General features: G+C 38.5%; 1 protein-coding gene across 1 annotated transcript; it reads right to left on the bottom strand.

The window, feature by feature from the left end:
* Positions 1 to 318: 318 nt before the first annotated feature.
* On the bottom strand, positions 319 to 16,650 carry LOC115601254 (dipeptidase 2-like). Its single transcript, XM_030470989.1, has 12 exons — positions 16,478 to 16,650; positions 14,498 to 14,623; positions 9,309 to 9,450; positions 7,841 to 7,967; positions 7,237 to 7,366; positions 6,764 to 6,905; positions 5,904 to 5,973; positions 5,264 to 5,440; positions 4,520 to 4,607; positions 3,814 to 3,889; positions 1,914 to 2,049; positions 319 to 785 (listed from the first exon to the last, which is right to left on the bottom strand). Exons 3-12 carry the CDS (start codon positions 9,437 to 9,439, stop codon positions 594 to 596), a joined length of 1,269 nt encoding a protein of 422 aa, XP_030326849.1. The 5' UTR covers positions 9,440 to 9,450; positions 14,498 to 14,623; positions 16,478 to 16,650; the 3' UTR covers positions 319 to 593.
* Positions 16,651 to 22,224: the final 5,574 nt, after the last annotated feature.

Consider the following 22,224-nt stretch of genomic DNA (forward strand, 5'->3'; position numbering starts at 1 on the left):
AGGTGTCCCTGCCCATGGCAGGGGGGTTGGAACTAGATCATCTTAAGGTCCTTTCCAACCCAAACCATTCTATGATTCTATGTTATCCATCTTGTCATTTTAAAAAACAAAACAAAATAATATAAAATAAAAAAAACCCCAAAAACAACTGCCTCCCAAAACCCCCACTTTTCTACATATACCAGGGGTTGGTCTTTTCTGACTAAGACTTTGACTGATGATGGAAGTTGTATGATTTAATAAGTAATATCTGAAAACATCTCAGCATAGCTGTCAATCATGCTCCCTAGTTCTTGTGTGGAACTGCTGACTCTGGAATCCAGTGTGTATTAGAGAATTTATTCATTAGATGTGAATACTTTCCATTAACAATGTTAGTCCTGGTTTAGCCAGGATGACACAGAGTTTATCACTTCAAAATCCAAATGCTTTTGCTACAGCATTTAAAAACTAGAGTAACTTTCAAGTATGCAGGCAAATTTATAGAAATTATATTAAAAAATTTAGCATAGCTTTACATTAACAAAATCCCCAAAAGATAACTAATTGCATTGCAGATTACTCCATATATCTCTCTCTAGGCTCCATAAGTCTTAAAATTCATAATACAGGATTAAATGTGATATAGTTACAAGTGTCAGACTCAAAGGTTGTGCCACAAAAGGAAGTCCAAAGGACCTGACTCTCTGAGGCTGATGATTACGTAGGTCTAGGCGACAGGAATTTTGTACTTCTTGTGGAGTTTCACTTTCACCTACATCCATTAGTCCGCTAAGGTTCCTCACCTAGAAGAATACAAAAGGTTGCCGCTGAAAGCCGGACTGGCACAACAGCAGAAAGCATTATGCAGCTAGCAAATTCAATGCTATTTAAAGTGAATCTACTCAAACTGTATTGCAAAAACACACCTGAATGTGAGAAAATCTACGTAATTATTCTGATGTTTGCATTCTTATGAAACGCTTCCTAGAATTCGGTACAGATACATTGGAGGTGAGAGTCACAGATCTGGCTGTTCTTTGTCTTTGCTCCATCCACATATGGATGCATTAGTAGGAAAACCTTAAGCAAACAAACTCATCATCTTTCTTCCCCAAAGTCGGCTCACAGTCCATAGATTGGCTAGGTGTGATGAGTTCCAACCTCCTCATAATGCCAGACTGCTACACATGCAACTCGGCATTACGTAAATATTTTGGCAGATTAACTGGAACAGTACAGAACTCTGTTCATCTAACATGCCCCCCAGAGGCATTTTTTCACTGGAACAAATATCACTGTGAAATATATGTTGTCTATAAGGTTTTGTGTATAATGTTTACGTACTTATACCTATAAATAAAAACAGTAGGAGGCAAGCAGTTTGTGAGTTTCAGCAGAAGCTTTTGAAATTATTACCATTTAGGGGGTCTTACTCTCATACAGTCTCTCCCTTTCCTCCTCTGTCTTCCTTCTGGATTAGCATCTAACATTTACACATAAAGCTCGTGATCTAATTGTTATGTTTATGGCTTGTTAATGATCTGATCATGGCAGAAGCCTTTTGGATAGCAGCCAGATCCCATGACAGGAATTAAATTGATTTGCAGAAGACAGCATTCCTTACTGCACCAGCGAACACAGCCAGACTGTGACGCTGGTACGTTCGCAGTTCCTCCAAACCATGAAGTGATTCTATTGAGAAGTCAGTGATGTGTACTTATCAGATTACCACAGAGAGTAAAAGTTCCAAAGAGCTTTGTCCACTCTCTCACTTTCCTTTATTCTGCTAACACTCTTCTTTCCCAGCATTTGTAATTATTGCATTAAGTGCTACATTCCCTCATAACTTTCTCATGGTTGGGGGGAGGGAGCAGCAAGGTTCTCTCTCCCTTTTAGTACGAATCAAGATTCAGTTTTGGTTTTAATCTTACATTTTCCACTTCCCTGAAGACACGGAGGAAGTTCTCCCTTAAGACCCCTTTCAGTTCAGTTTCATTCCATCCTCTTCTAAGAAGTTCCTCAATCAAAGAAGGGTATTTAGAAACATCTTCCAGTCCCTCAGGGAAACTGTTGGCAAGAGTCACACAAGAACATTCAGCACATATCACTGAAAAACATGTAGAAAAATATTTTTAATTAGTCTTTTGCACATATTTGCCTTTGGAGTGAGCTCACTTTAGACCCAACTCTTCCTCTGAGAAGTTAAAAAAGTAATGAAGAATTCAACTAACAAACAGAAGCAGGGCTGGGACACAATGAAAGGCTTTTTCTGCACAGAGGATCCCATAAGCAGAACACAACTGTGTATTCTGGAATTAAGATGCACTTGTATATGGGTAAAGCAACAGTATGGAGCACATTAAAACAAAACAAAAGATTAAAAAAAAAACAAACACCACAAAACCAAATTCATGTATGCAGTAACCCACTCTTTATCTGGCCTTTAAGAGGAAACAGCTGCATCACAGATGGAGTTGGTACAATCCACTTGTGTAACCAAGAACAAGAAGGAACCTGCTAGCACATGATGAACTAAGGAGTTGCAGGCAATTTTATGTGCTCTGTTGTTTACAAAGTCATTTTCCCAAAGAACATATAATTAGAATAATAATGTTGTTTTGAATTCAGCAGTTTAGGCAGTGAAAAGAAAGCTGTTGAGAGTCCTCTACTGAAGAAATTACAGTAAGCAAAATTGACCTGTGTCTTGTGCTAATTCTTATCAAAATACAAAGGAATTGGAAGCTGCAAAACCTGCATTAAACAGATGTTTTTAAACTGTATTTCCATGAATGTTTGACTTTGTTTTGAGATAACTAACATTTTCTGTTATTTTTCTTATCTGTGGAGATGTGGTGATAAGCATATCTCAAGAAATCTGTGCCATTACTTTCTACCAGGACTTAGGACCTCAACTCCACCACCAATTAAACTGATGGTCTCTGCGAAAATGCATGCAATAAAATGTGTCCTTTTGTTGCAATCTGTGGTTTTATTTTGGAGATTATAGTTTCAGAGCTATGATTAGCTAAGTCTCATGGGAGCTGACGCACTGTTTTTGTGATCCTACTTTACAGATGTGAGTCTGATTGTGACTTTCTTACCAAAGCGTGTCTGACCCCAGAGAGGGGGTGAGGGAGAGAAGGTTCAACAGAAAGATAAAAAGCAAAAATAGGCCAGCAAATGCCACCTAATCTGCATTTATTTCCTGTGCTGTAACAATAATAGCTCAGGAGTGAGCAGGAGAGGTTACGTTGTAGGCTGTCCACCATGCTCTGCTTGCCTCAAACACTTTCCAAGTCTCAAAAGCAGGAGTCAATTCATATGTTGGGCTTTCCCCACTAGAAGGTAATAGTGGAGGGAAGAGTGATGCGTCATCTCCCTAGGCTAACCTATCAACCATGTAAAGGCTGACGTATTCTGTTACTCATCTTTGGCTTCTTGGAGTAAAGCACTCTCTTGCTGTTTTTATATGTGCAAACCACTGCCTAGAACTCACAATTGCAGAGTTCAGAGAGTGTTAGAATCTATTTCCACATTTGTAGCACTGCTTCATACGGTTCTACAAAATAATCGTTGTGCCTTGTTTTCATTAAAATTGGTCTAGTGCTCATCACAAGACAACTTGCTATAACCCTTCAAGGCCAGGTTGAATGGGGCTTTGAGCACGGTGTCCCTGCCTGTGGCAGGGGATTGGAACTAGGTGAGCTTTAAGGTCTCTTCCAACCCAAACTATTCTATGATCTCTTAGTATACCTTCTTTTTTCCCTAAAAGGATTTAAAACCTTCCTAATTTAAGGAGCAGATGTCAATGTAATGTGCAATTTTACTAACCGTTCTACTCCATCATAGTCACCACCAATTCCTATTGATTCTGAACCTGCAATTTTCTTTATGTGATCAAAATGATCTGAAAGAAAATGTCAAAGAAAACAATATCTAAGCATCCAGCAAGAAGAAGTAGTTCAGCCATATTGGCACTAGGTAACTAGTCGTGGGTTCTTAACCAAATCCTGTTAATGAAAAGTCAAAAGACATCCTGATAATACAAATTAAAATTTAATAATGCAGTTGGTGTATTTACTGATGCTTAACTAGATGTTACCTGTTATTAAGCACATCAGGTAGCAATCTTCAAAAATGAAAGCTACTCTGATGAGATACAAATGAGGAAAAAGACATGATCATCACAGCACATTATTTCCCAACAAGTACCCCACATATACCAACAGATTTTTCATTACCCATTACATACCTATGTTTTCCACTCTTAATTACAAAGGTTTAAGACCTGAGAAAGTAACAACTTCTCTGGGATTAATGGTTCTTGGCTCCATTTGGGAGCATCATGTCCTCCAGCTACACACTTAGTACCTCTTGTTATTGTTTAATGAATATTAGCTCCAAAATTACCTAGAGCTGGGGTACGATGTGGAAGGGAATAAACAAGCACTATAATTTACACTGTCTCAAAAATGGTGCAGACACCAGGAAATTCATAGAAGTCACCCACAAAAACTTCAGTATATTAACTTCAAACCTGCAAGGGTAGAAACATTAACAACTTTTCTGCCACAGGCCAGTACATCTGCATTGAAAGTCACCATGATAATTCCCTTGTTCTTTTTCTGGAAGATATGAAGAGACAGGCAGTGAATGGAAACTTGTGTTTCCTGAAGACCTCATGGGCATTTCATGTAGAGCCTTCTCCACCCACCCACCCACCCACCCACCCATCCATCCATCCATCCATCCATCCATCCATCCATCCATCCATCCATCCATCCATCCATCCATCAGTAAGCATAACAACACTCTGTAAAAATCAAAGCTTAGATGGCCGCACAAGGCTTTGCCTCTCTGTCCTTTACCCTGGATACATTATATTCTCATGTAGCCTGAATCAGCAGAAGTCCAGTCCATGTCAAACAAACTCAACCAGGAACTCAAAGTATTTGCAAACACTTCATTTTTTGTAGCCAAAGAAAATACACAACCCAAATAAAATGTCTCAAGAAGCAAATGTGTAACTTGCTGCTTAGGGATTTGCTTATAAATCCAATTCAGATACAAGAAGGTGAAAAGTAAACACCATGACTTGAATGTGCAAGTTTGCCTCAGACCATTAAAACAAACAAACAAACAAACAAACAAACAAACAAAAAAAAAAAATCCCCAGATCAACAAATCCAAACGCCCTCCCCGAACAAAAGAAAACAAAACCACACACACATACACACATACCCAACTCAACCAACCAAAAAACCTGCACCATATTGCTCACCACTTGCTCGAGGATATCATCAGGAACATTTCTTGAGTGACTACAAATAGAAAATGCTGAGGAATGGCTGAAAATTACTGGTGCTTTTGAGATACTCAGTGCAGCTTTTGCTGTCATATCTGAAGTATGAGATAAATCTATCAGCATACCCAAACGATTCATCTCCTTTACCACTTCCTAAAACAGACAAGACTGTTAGTATTAAGTTTCCTTAAAGGAAACAGTTTAGCTGATATATATAAACAGATAAATAAGTTCTGGATCTGTCAGCTAGTCATAAATACTCTGTGCCTGAATGGATTTCTATTTACCTATGAATTGAATAGTAGTTTATTCACTCACAATTAACTAGCACACCACCACATGCTCAAAACTTAGAAAACTGTTATTCACATCCCACTACTTCCACGTATTAATTCATATATCTGATCTGTATTAAAACAATTGTTAAATATAGCACTTCTTTTACCCTAAAGAACACTCAGGGAATTTGGTTTGACTGAACCCTGACCATCTCCTAACTATCAAGAACTTCCAGTAATTAATTTTTAATGACAAGTTATTTTTGAAAAGAGAAGGCCAGAAGTTCTTAGCTGCATGAGAGATTGCTTAGATTAACATTTTCGAAAGAGATCCTTACTTGGCCAAATGCAGTCAGACCATTAACATTTGGGTAAAAGTTGTGTAGTCCTTTAGATGATGATTCAGACCTTAAAAGGTGGGGGTGAGGAAGGAGAAACATCATATTATTCTGGACACCTCAATATCAGCAACTGAAACTTCTTATGCTACACACAATAAAAATCATTACCATGTCACATAGCCAAATGTAAGGATAATGAGCTTCATAATAACTATCTTGTTCATAACTGTTTTCTGGACATTATGCCTTCGTGTTCAGAACTGTTGTATGTTTGTGAAGCAATGCAAGACAAGCAAAGAGATGCTTGTAAGAATTTTTCTGGCATAATTCCCCTTTCCCTGAGTCAGTATTCAAAATTTCAGAAGAAATTTTGTCAATCCAGCAAGGAGCAGGTGCTAATATTCCGATATGGAGCTAAGTACCCACCTCTGATGCTGCACATGGGACCTGCACTTTTGAGCTGGCCAGAGAGGACAGTGTTGAAGGCTGCTGACTGCTGCTGACCTACATAGCATTTACCTCTTATCTACATCTTATGCATTTTTAGTACTTTTTTTTTTTCCTTTTTTTGTCGTATGTAGCTTTCCTAATAAAGCAAAGGGGATAGCAAGTTTACCATCTTTGTGCTGTTAACAAGGATTAAAAGTTCCCGAATTATTAGCATAACAAGCTACGTAACAGATCCTTCAGTCTCCCACTTGATGTATGGCAAGTGATTTACCCCTAAACCCTATCATCTTTGAGTTGGTTCAGTCTCTTTCACAGGTGAACTCTGTGTCTGAATACATGTTTTCCCCATCTTGGAAAATGCCACCACTTTGCATTAGATGTGTACACAAAAACATGACATTAGTTACCAAGGTGTATTGCAAGAATGTGTTAAAGACATGTAACGAACACCCAGGTCATAATACATCCTCAGCGTTGCCAGACTGCTGTCAATGGAGTGACCTCCTTCTATTCCAATCAAACACGCAATCCTTCTACTGTCAGAGATACCTGGAAACAACAAAGGAAGATAATTCCAAAGTAATTTCATAACAGATGAGAAAAAAGCAGTACGAAGTAACAATGGTTATTGTAAATTGCAAGCAATAATACCGACATTGCATAGAACAGGAGCTTATACAAGTGCATGTTTATATGGCAAACTTTCTTACGACTGCAGTGGCCTACAACTGTGCACAGTCAGTTATTGTGGTTCAGTGGGAAAAAATGAAGTTAAAGTTACTCTTTAAGGCAGGATAACTTGCGTCCTTGTAGCTCTGTCTTTTGCACATAACTCCTGCAACCCCATTTAAAACATTTCTGGTATAAGAAAGAGCATCACCTTGGGAAGTTGTCACAAGTTCAAGCTCTTCATAACTGTTACACATCCTCTTGACAACATCAATTTGCTCTAAGGTCAGACGCACAGCATCCTTGTTCTGAGCGCTGCAAAGAACATACACTGACCAAAACTGAAAGAGACATTGACAAGTAAACAGGATAGCGTGTGTTTCAACTTGGAAAATTTCAATTACTAATAGTGAAGTTCATGAGCACAGACCAAAATAATTTTCTACAGTTTACAAGGGAGTTGCCACTACAATTTTTCCCCAAAGAGAAGAGTTAGGATGTAAGGGAAGAGCATCTGCTCCAGACACAATTAAAGCCTCCTGACACACTCAGCTGCTCCACAGTACACACACGAAAGCGGATGCAAGTTTAATTTACCTATCACTAAACAAAGACCGCTGTTTTGGATAAGGGTACCCGGATTATGAAACATGAACTTTTGAAACACAAATGTTATGAAAAAGTGTCTGTGGCTTTTCAGTTTCATCATTTTTCAACAGAAATAGCTAAAAACCAAGGCCAGGAGTACATTTGTGATTGGGAAGGAGGCAAATGTAAAAATATGTTCTCAGACTCACAACCATGGCAGTACATACCTGAGCTCCCACAAAACCAGCCTGAAGTTTCACAAGGTTTGTGTGGGTCTTGTTGAGTTCTCTTAAATTGACTGTACTGAGTCTATTTTGGTAAAATATTCTCAGCCGCAGTACCAAGTCATTGTGGCTAGAATTGAAAACAAATAGGGCTTGTGATAGAAATAAGTTTTTCCCCTTTCTAACACAAATGTAATTTCTTCCACTGTTCATAGTCTCTTAGACCACTTATTTGCAATAATCCTTGCAGTAATATATGCTTAAAAGTCTAATTTCTTTTGCAAACAAGCTTTATTTCTTAATTAGGACAGCAAGAAATTTTATTTTGCTTCTTCCATTTTCATAGCTATTGTGTTTCTGTATCTATTTTTCTCCCTACCATTGCTGAAGGAGTGGAAGAATTGAAATCAGCCACCACGCTCTTTAGAAATAAGTACTTTTGACAGAATAATCAGTGCTGCCTGTGCTAGAAGAGTCAGCATTTGTGTTCCCAGGTCAAAATACACTCACCACAGACATCATTCTTTCAAGTTTTAAGAGTACCCTCTCAAGGTACAATGCCTGCTTTCTAGCTCTGCACAGAAATCGTTGCTACTAAAAAATGCCATTAAATTACGGGAAGGAGACAAGGACATCACGTCAAAGGGAAATAATAACTAAGTGGCAAAACATAATGTTCTAGGATAGAGCTAATTTTCTTCATAGCAGCTGGTATGGGGCTATATTTTTGATTTCTGCTGAAAACACAAATAACATTGATAATTCAGGGATGTTTTTGTAATGGCTGAGCAGTGCTTACATAAAGTTAATGCCTTTTTGCTCTTTACCCTACTCCACCAAAGATTAGGCTGGGGGTGCAGAAGAACCTGGGAGGGGACACAGCCAGGACAGCTGACCCCAACTGACCCAAGGGATATTCCATACCGTATGATGTCATGTTCAGCATACAAAGCTGGGAAAGGAGGAGGAAGGGGGTACATGATGGCATTTTTCTTCCCAAGCAACTGTTCTCTATGATGGAGCCCTGCTTTCCTGGAGATGGCTGAACACCTGCCTGACCATGGCAAGTGGTGAATGAATTCCTTGTTTTGCTTTGCTTTTGCACATGGCTTTTGCTTTACCTATGAAACTGTTTTTATCTCAACCCACACGTTTTTTCACCTATACCCTTCTGATTCTCTCCCCCATTCCACCAGGGGGAAGTGAACAAGTGGCTGTGGAGGGCTCAGTTGCTGGCTGGGGTTAAACCACAGCATCTGACCAGAACATCACAAGTGCATTTAGAATAACCTGCTCCTATAAGTAAGTACCATCTGAACCAAAATTCCTTCCTGATAAATCACTGCAACAGTAACTAACTGCTATATAGGTGCTAGCAATAGCCTATGTTTCTACTGTTGCAAACACACATTAGCATTCCTTTCTCACTTGTCAGATTCACAGAGGGTTTAATTGAATGTATTTTATATACCCATCGATTAAACGTGCATCTTGCATCAGCTCGATAGCTCGCTCTCGCATTGATTTCTCATAGCTGAATAGCACAATATTAGAGAACATCAAGAGCCACAGCAACTTTGTTGTACTTGTCTTCATTTCCATTTTGCAGTTTGCTAAAGCAAAGAGATACCACCATTATTCTCTAAGGACAACGAAACAGCAAAATTTCCAGTCTTCGGAGGCTGTAGGCTTAATGCCTCTCCTTCTGGTAAGGCTGAGGTGAATTCTGCAGGAGAAAAGAAAGAATAAAGGAGAATAGTACACGGAAGGGAAGGCAGCAGCAGAAACTGTAAACCAGCTACCTTCTACCAAAGATTTTGAGGTCTCTGGCTATTGTGATTTTGCACATATAAACACTCTAAACTCTGCTGCTGCCACCAGCTGACTGCTGAAGGGAACTAACTCCTCAGTCAGAGCTGGCAGCGTGAGCTTGACGGACCACGGACTCACAACTCCCAGAAGCAGCTCCCAAAACAGTGTAACAGGTTAGTTTTCCCATTACGTTAACCATTTTGTTCTCATTATTTGGGAAACCTCATACTGAAATGAACACTGAAACTGTTTTTGAGAAATTCCAAAAATCAGCTGCTTCTGAGTAAATTGTATTGCTAAAGCACACTACATGTCAGAGTATTTTCAGAGGAAAGCTGTTGAAATCCAACACTTTTTCATACCTCAGGAAGGACAGTGTGCTCCAGACTTGAAAGAGTCACTTTATTTCCATGAGGAAATGGGTACGACAGACTTCAAGAGTAATGCAAGCAGCCCCTGCTCTTTTGTAAGGTCAGTCACTAAGATTTATAAATGTAAACTTTGTTCTGGCAGCACAAAAGTTTGTTTTTACTAATAAAGGAAGTTGGGTTTATGTAATCCTTCTCTTCAGAGGTAAAAACAAATAGCAAATATCCAAAATGTTATAAAAAATTACAAGGCATTTCACCTAGCCTGCAAGCTTTCCTTCTCTTGTCTTTAAGCCAATTTTCTAAAGCAACAGGAGGTAGACATGAACCCAGGAAATGGTTTCCTGATATAAAGCCACGTATTCATTTATGAAGTCAGAGATATCTCAAGGGAGATCCATGGATGATGGTGGTATCGGAAGCAAATTCAAGTCATGTTGAGCAGATAACCTATTGATGGCACCCTGTTCTAAACACATTTCGTTGTGCCCCTTACAAGAACATTTTTATAGAAAAATCAAAGCCAAAATAAGAGTAGGCCCGTAACCAGGATATTGAAAAGCAACACAGTGAAAACCATATTGTTAAAATTCTTGTATTTCCAGCCTATGTATTAAACCATTTTCCTATCACCTGCAATATGCAGGGTGTAAATCAAAGGAAAAGTTAAGTGGCTTATTTGCCCTGCAGATGCCTGATAAAATGTAAATGAGTTTGTAAAGGACTATTTAATGAGCCAGTATGAGTTTAATTAAGCTGTTTAATTAAGATGTTTTAAAATAAAAATTAATTCATTTTGCATGTATTTTATCTCTAAACCCAACTAAAGTAAAAGTTGGGGAGGGGGGTGGTTGGGTTTTTGTGGGGTTTTTTTAATTAAGAAATTACCTCCCAACTTGGGTTTAGGAAGGTGCAAACTGCTATTCTAAAAAAATCCTTTAACTTGGACAAAAATTTCTAAGGTCCCTCTTTTGAGAAACTGGCTCAGTTTCACAAGATTTGGGAATGCATTAAATTGTGGGACCATCTGGCAGGAAGTACTTTTGAACAGTGGGAACATACAAGCTTATACAAAAGGCAGCGTAGATGGAGAAGCAAGTTTAAAATCAGCCCTGAAATGGTCTCAGAAAGAAGGTCTAGGAGAGCTGCATAAACACAGTAGTATGCAGGCACAAATGAAGATCCAATATAAATGTGATACCAGAGGAGCTGTTACACTAACAAAGGAAAATTAATAACCCTCACCCCTTGATGTTTCCTACAAGAAAAACATAATTTAAGGAACAGCAGAGAGAGTATTGGTGAAGTACAGAGATCTAATGCTACATAAAGTACTCTGGAAATAGATTTGTCCTTCAAGGATGCTTGACAGTCTATGTTCTCATTCATTAATAATCATAACAGGAATCACTGACTGAAAGTTTCTTCTCATGTGTACAAAACTTAACGATTTTTGGCTCAGGCCTTACGACAATTCCCTTGGGAATCAATTTACATCAGAAGTCTATCCATCTGAGTTTTCTCATGGAAAGAGTTTCCTGAAGGCCCACCCACTTCCCCTCGGGTTGGAATAAGGACAAGACTTTCCAAGTGTGAGATGATACTCTCAGATTGTCCTTCACCAGAGCACAGGTGACTCCGAGGTGGCATTAATCTGTACAGGATTTGTACCATAGCTGATGGAAGGTCTTGTTCCTCTCACATCTGCACAATAACCAAGGGAACCTTCTGTGTTCTTCCCACATTGACTGATTGGCAGGGAGATTTTTCTGCTTCTATCCATTGCCATAGCTTTATACTTGTATACAGGGAAAAAATTATTGGCAGAGTCATTTTCTATCAATATTTTGTAATACTACCTTTAACAGAAAAATATTTGAATCACCATTGGAAACAACTGTGATGTGTCAGTGCGAAGTTGACCTCTGCCATTACTTTAACTCAAAGAAATTGAATATTTATAGATTATGTACTTGGGGTAGAAAATGAGGCAGGTCACAGATATGTCAGCTTAAACATTATATCTAGGTACAGCAAAATCCACGTTCAAAATATGAGCCCTGTGTGCTATTATGACGTGGTATTTTATTTCCTTCTGTTACTTGTTTACAATAAAATCCATTTATGCAAGAGGGCACATTCCAACAGGAAAAGATAATCAGAATCCTATTGGAATCTTATATGCATTTAAACCTGCAGCAGTTTGCTTACAGTTGGTTTATTTCAATTAACCTCATGCAGAGAATTGGAAGATACTATGCAGTGGGGATATAAAGTAAACCAGGCCCAAGAGCCTGCTATTTCTCCTGCGAAACTCCTCTCTCCGAGCCCTGGGGTACGTAAAGCAAAGCACATCATTAGTCCCATTTCTTACTTTCAGCACCACTCCAGCTACACAACACAGGCTTGCAACATTCAGAGACACAGCGTGGAAGAGATAAGGAGGGAGGTCAACCTCTTCTTCTACATCACACTTCAGAGCCAAAATATCTTTTCCATATCTACCTTCGCATCTCTCATTGAGAGCATTACTGCTTTTCATCCCCGTCATACCTCTGCACACAGGATAGGCACAGCAATTTTAGCGCATCGAGCTTAGAAAAGCCTTTAGCCCACAGCCCAAAATAAAAAATGACAGTCCCTGGAGAGCTAAAGAGGCACAGAGTGAGTCTTTGCAGATGCATGCTACAGAAACCAAGCTTTAATTCACACTAGTTAGCTTCTACCATTGGTTTATGTTCTTCAAGCTCTTAATGAACAGCAGGAAGTTGCTATCAATAAAACATGAATGTTGTGTATACTACACTGAGTGTTCCCACATCAGGGAGGACAGAGCTATAATGAAACAGCATGGTCATATCAGCCATATAAGGATGCAATGGTTTGCTGTTTTAAAATAGATACATTTTAATGGAAACTTTTACAGTAAAAAAAAGTTTTTCTGCATGCTTCTGTCATTTGCCATCTTCGGAAGTATGGGCAAGCTGCCTGGCCTCTCTTCTCCTTTCCAGCAGGCAGGCCAGACCTCAGTGCAGAAGGTTCAGTAAACTGCTGCTATTCAAGTGCAGCAAATCTCAGTTAGGAATGGTATTCCTTTCATTCCAGTTGAAGTCCTTATCTTCCTTCTTATTCTTCATTAAAACACTTTATGACATACTCAAATTTGTTGAATTATTGTGCCAAATCAAATACCTAAAGTGCAATAAAACAGAGCTCACAGCTCAAGATAGTAACATATCCTGAAAAACGAAGAAGGTTCACCCCCTCACACAGTCCAGTTATGCTGAGATCTCATGCAGATATTCCTAGTGCAGCCCTGAATTAACTACCCCATATCATAGCTTAGTTGCCATAGCATAGAAAACACAAGGTGACCAGGACCCTAAGTAAATTTTTCCTTTTTGAACTATTCCTTAAATAATAAGCATAATTAGTAACATATAAATATTAAACATACTTTTAGGAGCAGAACGCATGCATCATACTATGAAATATGTTTTTAAGAAAAACTACCGACCCCTTTGAAAGTTACCTTGTCATCAAAATAGTTTTTCAAATCTTTCTCAAATATTGCCTTGAAATTCCTCTCACCATCACCAGCCCTAAATCATGTCGGGTTTGTCTGTTCCTCTGCTTAGAAAACTCCTTAGTGCTGTATCATAATTTATAATTTCCAGACTGCTTCCCTGCCTGTGCAAAGGTGCAATGAAGTGCCACCAAGCAATGAGAAAACACAGTGCTGTTAAATTTATAGCTTAAAACAGGGATAAAAGGGAATAAACACAGTAATGGTGGGAAGGCATTTCAGGATCTCTAGGGAAGAGAAAGGAACAAGCAGGATAGTTTGTCTCAAACTTCCTGGGAAAGAGGAACTCAATTGCAGTACTTCGATATAAAGTCACTCTTAGCTTTCAGCCTTGAGTTTAAATGCATCCTCGGATATTCCATACGCTATCCACCATGCATGTAGACTGCAAGTTTTTCAGATGCAGTATAACCTCAGTCAGGAAGACTTCTTTGCAACTCCTTTGTATAGGGGATTCATTGTTTTCTCCTTTAAAACAATTCCATAACAAATGTTAGTATTACACATAAAAATTGTGTTTTAACTCCGGAAATATTTCTCAGAACTTCCATTAAGAAAAGAACAACTACTGAATTTCTTTCCTGTTGGTTCTCATCCTTTACTTCACCATGATTTTTTCCTGTCCACATTTTTTTAGACTTTCTGACAAATTCAAATTGCTGAATCCAGTAATTTTGAAGTAAACAGAAGCTTTTTTTTTTTATCTAATTACTAATGATGAGGACTATTTTCTTAGAAAACTTATGAAAAGTCTTTTAACTTCAAGACAGATACGCTTTATGGAATAATTTCGTAAAGGCAGAACAAACCAAAACAGCCTGACAACTACTTCTATAGCACTGTAGCAGACCACATATTATCAGACAAAACTGTGTCAAGCTTAAGCGTGCTGACCTCAGTGGAAGGGCTGGCCAGGAGTGTTTGATGCAGGGAGTCAGCTGGTTTCTTTGTTAGTGTGCAGTCTCCTCCTTCTTTGATCTGGTATCACCTGATCTGGTATCAGATCTCTGACAGGCTTTCCTGGAATGCAAACCAGAACCCATTGAATAGCACGAATGGACTTGAGGAAACAACTACTCCAGGGTTCCCCTCTGCAAATATACTCTTTATTGTACGGACCACAACAGGTATCAAAGCTATAGACACCAGATTATATGAAAGGAATGCTCTTTCTCCCAGCCACCCCATTTGAGCCCCTGAGCCCAAGCTCCTGTCCCTTGTTGAACATGTGCTCTTCTGCATGTTGGGGTCAGTGCAAGCAGTGTCTCCTCCAGCCCCTACCTCTGACAGACTCATTCATTTTCTCAGGGTTTTGCCCAGTTTCAAAATACTTCTGTTATTCTGGAAATGTTTGGATACTGAGCATTAACAGCCAAGTTTTACCATAATAGGTGCAGTCTGTGGAAATACTGCTCTTATAGGGAGCTGCTCTTACAGGAAGTAACGAACTTTGCTTCAGCACAAGAAGGCCTACATGACTACTTGTGCCACAGAGGAGTTTACTTGCCTCTCCCTCAGACTTGTGTTAAGCAGCATACTCAAGTAAGAACACTCAGTAGAGATGGTTATGAGCAGTTTTAAAAAGAAATTGTTTTCAAAACACACTGTGGCCTGCCTTTTTTTTTTTTTTTCCCCCTTCTCCTTCTTTTTGCTGCCCATTTTTTTCCAATCTGTAAGAAAGCATTTTGTTTTCTTCTGGTCATGGCATGCAAATGAAAGATTCCAAGGAACAGCAATTCCTGGAAACACAGTGATTCTTGAAATCCTTCCTCAGATGGGAGTGCAGTCTTAGAGAGTAAGTTTTTCTTCCATAAACATGCATCAGAAATATATATGCATTGTGAGACCCCAAAACTTTGCTGAAACAGCACTTCTACAGAATTGTAAAGGACAGACATAAATCAGAATTTGGAGTTTTTTCTACTTCATGCAGCTGTAGATATTTCTTTCATATGTGGAAGCACAAATACAGACTTCCCTTTTTAACACAGACTTTGTTACAACAGTGAAAAAAATCCTTGTATCTCCAATCTAGAAAATGCCAAATTTGGTCCTGGCTGCTCAGCATGCAAAATGTCAAAAAGGAAAGGTCAAAAAATCATCCAAGCAGCAGAATTCTGGCAAGCTGGCAACACAAAGACAAATTAGTTTGTGCGGGCAATTTTTGGTTTCAAATTCCTCAAACCAAAAATACAGATCAGATCTGCAACCTGTATCTCTAGAACTCTGCCAAATCCTGATAAACTCACTTTAAAGGGAACACTAAGATTTTATAGCTTAATACGTACTCTGTGGCATTGTGCAGTATAATTACTATTCCAGAAATCCACATCGTTTGTCAGTTCAAAATACTTAATGAGAAAGTAACAAGCCTTATTTGCAAAATAACACTGTTCTGATGGTATAAAAACTGCCACACATTATAAATTTGGGTCCAAATATTTACTATTTTTCCATCAATATGAAGTCTATAGTGGTTTTGGGGAAGATTTTTACAAAATGCTATTCCTGGTAGCTACAAGAGTTCCCTGTAGATTTGCTATATAAAAGTACTTTCTAAGTGTCATGCAAAATATTCTTTATAGTTTGACAGTTAGACTCATTTGCTTTTGAAACTTAGGTAAACGTGTTTAGGTAAAAAAAGAGCCGTAAGTATATCATCATTCAGAAATCAATTCTACAAAACTGGAGTATTGCAAACACCACACAAAATTAAGAACATGGCATATTAGGCACCCTTATTTAAACCACATTTAAAATACAAAACCACACAGATTTTTTCCATGATGACTGCTGAGCAGAGTTGAAAAGTGAAGTTGACATGAGATTTATAGATTTTTCTTGTTTATCTAAGGGCTCCTTGGAGCAGGTTACCTTCTTAGGAAAATGCAGCAGTCAAAATCCACATTCCACTGCGTTGGATGCAACAGCTAAAGCTTGGCACCAGGTCCTCCTCACATCAGAGTGGCAACCAAGAAACATCCTCTAGTTCTTTATTCACATGTCACAGGCTTCTACACTCAACAGGCATTTGGAGACTGCCCCTTTCAGAGGTACAAAGTCTGAGAAAGTTTCGGTTCAGCTACCGCCTACCCGGGAAACCACAAGCCTTGTGCTGTGCTCAAACCCCGGCACTTCCTCCCTCTTGCGGCAGGCTGTTTGTGCAATCCATCGTGCACCTACTCACTGACATATGATGTGTAAAACACTGCTCTGCGGATGTTGTTTTGAAATAGGTGCCCCTCATCACAGAATAATTTAGGTTGGGGGGGATTTCTGGTGGGATGTCGTCTAGTCCAGCCACCTAATCCCAGCTAAGGTAACATCAAAGTTAGATCAGGTTGCTGAGGCTCTTGTCCAGTGGAGGTTTCAAAGTTTTCAAGGAAAAAAGATTATCCAACCTTTCCAGGCCTCTGTTCCACTGCTTGCTTATTGACATTGTGATTTCGCCCACCACCACCCTTAAATTCAACTGGAATCTCCCTCACTGCAAACTGTGATGGTTGCCTCTCATTCTCTTACTGGCCTGCTCTGAGAAGAGCGTCTTAGATTTACACTTATAGCAAACACAGGTACAGGTATGCATCTTACTGCTGACCTGATTTTACCACATCAACTATACCTAAACCAATAAATATCTATCCCTTGTTACCACATCTGATGGATTTTAATCAGGGTTTACAGTGCCATGGTATGGTATTTCTAAAGGACATAATGCTCACGAACTACAGGTGCCCCTTTCAAATACACTTATGCCTCTGAACCTACTGGGACTTTTCACTCCCTGCGTGGGAGCTGATGGTTTAGAAACAAATAAATGCATGCACAAACATGATCCTGCAGTCTCACAAGAAATAAGGTTTGCTTATTATACAGAAAACCAAAAAGGCATCATGCTTTTATTTATGGATCCATTGCAGAGAAATAACCTAGCCTCACAATCAAACCTCACAGATGTATTGAATGAGCCATATCTTAACTGGAATATATGTTTGTCACCAATCATCTAGTTCCCACTAGCTGGAAAACTTAAACAGCACCCCCCACATCACTTTTAATTGTGCTGCACATCACTAAGTTAGTAACCTTCACTTACAAGTATCAACTCAAGTGGACTAAAGAACTCTAAATAATACGAATTTAGCATCACAAATTTAATATCAAGAAAAGAGACAACTATTTTCATTAGAAAATATCTTCTACCTAATCTGAAGTTTATCCAGGCAAGGTCCATATATATACTTATGACAGGAAACTATCTCCCAAATTTAATTTAAAGCATCAAGTAACAGCTCAGATTCATTTTCCCGCTCATTGTCTAGTTCTAGCTCATGCTTCCCTGTTGATTTTCAACTTTCCAAATTCTTATCCCCTTCTTCCAAAGTAAGTAAATATCACATAACCATCACTGCTTGCAATTTATTTTTCTTATTTTCTTCCTTTGCAAAGTCAAGTTTAATCTCTGATCTCATTTCTATCTAAAACTCTGTGTTTCCACATTCCTCCAGGAAAATAAGCTTATTAAATCCTTGCTCAAGAATAGTTTTTGCTAAGCCACTAAGCTCCTGTCTGGATTTTTAACAGCTCACCTCTTTGCAGATTCAGAATGTAACTGATTTTTTAAAGCTGCTATAAGACAAATTCCTCCTTTGGCTCAGACTCAGGTTTCTTCTATCTTTTTATTCCAATAGCCCTGGATGAGTCTTAGCAGCTGTTTGTATATAATAATTCTTATAATGTGTCATTTGTGATGTATGTCCTTCCTGCAGAGTCCATCTGGCAAGACTGTTCTCTTAATAAATACCCCAAGAGCTATCTTTATTGTCCAAAATGATGTTACACAGCTCTTTTCCTGAGAATAGCTATCCCTATTTTTGTATCATGCTATATTCACCTCAGACATATTTTGAAGCAAGCTGAGAAGCTATAAAGTAACTGCAGCACCAGCTGCTGTCAGGACATAGAAAGCTAACATTATATGTTGGAAATATTTTTCACACTATGAAAGCTTGTTTCAGCCGCAGAGCAGCTTCACTAATTTCACTACCTACACATCCAAAGCTCTAGTGTTTTTACTGCCAGCACAGATTAAATTGTGGATTTTACAGCTGGGAAAGTAGGGTTTTGTAAATGTAGATCTTTACTGTGGCAGGCTTTTTCAACTGCAATTTGGTTTCCCCATAAAATCCTTACACTCTACCACCTCATTTACCCTACCTAACAGCACTCCAGCATTTGGCATGGATGTAGTTTTGTGTGGGAATCAGCTTTAAAACCACATACAGTGAAATGACTTAGGGACAAACCACATTAGCACAATATTATAAATGCTGCATATCAGGTATCCAAACTTGCTGTCTTCCATGTAAAGACTGCAATCACCACGGCTGTCAGTTTGGCATTTCTTGAGTTCAGCTATCAGTATTTTAATTAGAAACTGTTACATGTTAGGAAGACAAGGTCCCATGTATCAAGATTTCTGTTTGCACAAAAATAGCAATACAGGCAGCCTTAACTATTGCAAATTAAATTTCACTCATTTCTTCTACTTATCTCAGTATTAGTTTTAAATCCTAAAATGGAGTGAGTTCACACTTGGAGGGGGTGATGACAGTTGTTTTTAGGGGGTTTGTTAGTTGTTTTTATCTGTTCAAATCAGCATGGTTGCAACATATTTCTCAGATAGGCATTGTGAGAAAAACTAATCTAAGCTTGGAAAATCAAAGAAATCACAAACCAAGTCAGTAAAACCTTCTTTTTCACATGTCTTGTGGGTGGCTGAAGCTGCCACGACCCTTGTTTGACCAGAATCTGTGAAAACAGTTCATATGATGCCATACGCTCTCAGGATATGTACATACAGAACCATATCAGTTGACACCAATTACCAAATGCAAAAGAAATAGAAGGAGTAAAAAGATGCATGTTAGTCTTCACAGATGCTGGATTTATTTTCCCATGTTTGAAACAGAGAAAGGCTTCATGAAGCACATCAAGATGTCACAAAAGCTTTGTAGTCACTGAGAAGGAAGCTATAGCTGAATGTTTCCTACAGTTGAAAGCAAATAGCGCCATAATGAAAACAGATACCCTGCAGGAGGAACACAAATGAGTACTACACTGACATCATCAATGACTCTTGTCATTTTTATACAGCTTTTTATACAAATACCAAAGTTGTTGTGGGTTCTCCTGGCTTCATACTCCCACAGAACTAATTTCTGTAGTGGCTGGAAAGAAAGAGGGAGGAAGCTGTTGCAGAAAAAAAAAAGCTTATCTATTCATTTAAATTATACTTATTTTAAAATATTAGTAATATTTACAACTTATAATGCCCAAATAATGAAGCAAACCAAACAAAGCATCTGGTCTCCCTGTTTTCTGTTTGTTTAGCCATACATTTGTTCTACAAAGGTATTAGGTATCCAGTTTAATTCTTTTGATTCTAGAAAGGTGAAAGTTCTTGACACAAGGTGGCAGGAGCTTCCCAATTAAAATCACAACTAATCCATGCTCTAACGACACATTGCTAATTATCAGGACTATCGACCATTTCAGTGATCCAGGATGCAAAGACACTTGCTTCACATGGGTGGGGGTTTTGTTTGTATCTTTGGGTTTTGATTGGTTGGTTGGTTTGGGGTTTGCTTTCTTTTTTGGTTGAGGGTTGTTTGGGGTTGGTTTTGGGTTTTTTTTGTGGGTTTGTTTGATTGTTTATTTTCCCCATAACAAGAAAATAAAAAGAAAGATATTTTTTAAAGAGCAATAGAGGAGCTCACAGAAGCCCTGTAGACAAGCAGAAGAAGCTGTTGCCTACTCAGTTTGGGAGTTTTAACTAAAAAGGCTTCCAGAAATAAAAGAAGTTCTTAGAAAAATTGTTTTCCCACCCTGGATTAATTGCTATATAAGCACTATTTTGCACAATTCTCAAAGCTCTATTTCTGCCACTTCCCACTTCGATTATTCAGCAAGAGCAAAGCAATTAATATCTATTTAAAGTAGCAGCTACATTAGGTACCCACAGCCATGCAGGACATCAAGCTCCACTGAATGCGATGTTTGCTGCTTGGCACAGGTTCCTGAGAAGAGCCAATCCTTTTGGTATCTATGAGAAAACCCAATTTAGAGTAAGTCTATTCAGTCATCTTAACTTCTGCCACCTAATATCAGGGATTTTTTTTCCCTGACTTTCAAAGACTTTGCTTTGAGTTTTGGGGGGGTGCCTGAAAGTCATCATTGTCTCCGATCTGCAGATGATGTCCAGGTAATTCTTGACCCATCCCTGAGTCCTTCTTATTCCTTCCTTTTCTTCCTTCACTGGAGCTCATGCCCTAAAACATTGCAGCTACCCTGGTTTGGGAGATGTTTTACCCCTGTACTCACAGCAGACAGCTCTGCTGGTATAAGTTTAAGTACGAACATACCTTGAATCTTGAATGGCCAACATTTATGAATGCAGCATTGCAAATTACATTTCTTTGCCTTAGCCTTTGTAATATCTGCCTTTTTACTGATTTTATTTTTAATATTTTTAAACTTGTGTTTACTCTCAGGATTATTTTGGGGAAATGGAAGATCATACAGCTCAGGAAGGAGTGTTTCATCCACTGAAGTCACTCACGCTACGCTATCAGCAGCAAGAAAGTTACTAGATTACTAGGTGTGACCTTCAGGTTAAAGTGTTCACTGGTGCTTAATGCTGTCTCCACAGAATGCCTCAAATCTATTGTCACATACCAGCCAGATCACGGTGACAGAGAGGATGGTATCTTCTGGATTTTACTTATTTTTTTAACACAGAAGTGTATGAGAAAAGTTTCAAGTATTCTGTCTTCCACTGACTTTAGACTTTCTTCCTGCATAACTTTGTTTTAGAGCTCTTATTATTTGCTACTGCTAAATTATGATTATTATAAATTGTGCTCAAGAAGTAATAAAATCCCAAAGATACTACTGCATAAACATCATTGAAATTGTACATAGTATTATTTATAGATTATAACTTTTTTTTAACAAGATTAATTATATTTAGTTTCTGACAAATTCCATTTTTAATTAGAGCTGAGGATATTGCCCTTCTCCCTCCCCTTTTGTTCCAAGCACCTAGCCAGCTATTTCCAGCAAAATCTTTCAGTTTTGGGAGACAGGCATTTCCACCAGAAAATCATTGTGAGTAGAAGATCCCAACCACCTTTAACAGCAAGCTTGTCAGCACGCTCTAAGATATTGGAAGATTCTAAGATTGATTTTAATTTTAGTGTTCTGTTCTCTATGTAACACTTAACCACCCATTTGGGGTTGGGGTTTTTTTATGTCAATGTAAAATTCAATTCCATGGGGAAATCAAGTCAGTTATTCTGTAATATGCTGGTGAGCAGGACAGTAAATCAAGAAACTTGGGGTTGAGTTGGGGCTTTTTTTTTCAGTTTAACAAAATATATTAAGGTGGCCTAAGTTTTATAAAAATCTTTCCAAGTGTCAATCCTGTAATGAATATTCCAAATGAAACTATAGCTTTTGCATTTATACACACACCTACTCAGAGTAAAAACTAGAACTAACCATTTGGAGGAAAATTCTAATTAAGAGAATCCACCTCCACTTGCCCACACTTCTTGGGA

The sequence above is a fragment of the Strigops habroptila genome, chromosome Z, assembly GCF_004027225.2.
Source record: "Strigops habroptila isolate Jane chromosome Z, bStrHab1.2.pri, whole genome shotgun sequence".
Taxonomy (NCBI): Eukaryota; Metazoa; Chordata; class Aves; order Psittaciformes; family Psittacidae; genus Strigops; species Strigops habroptila.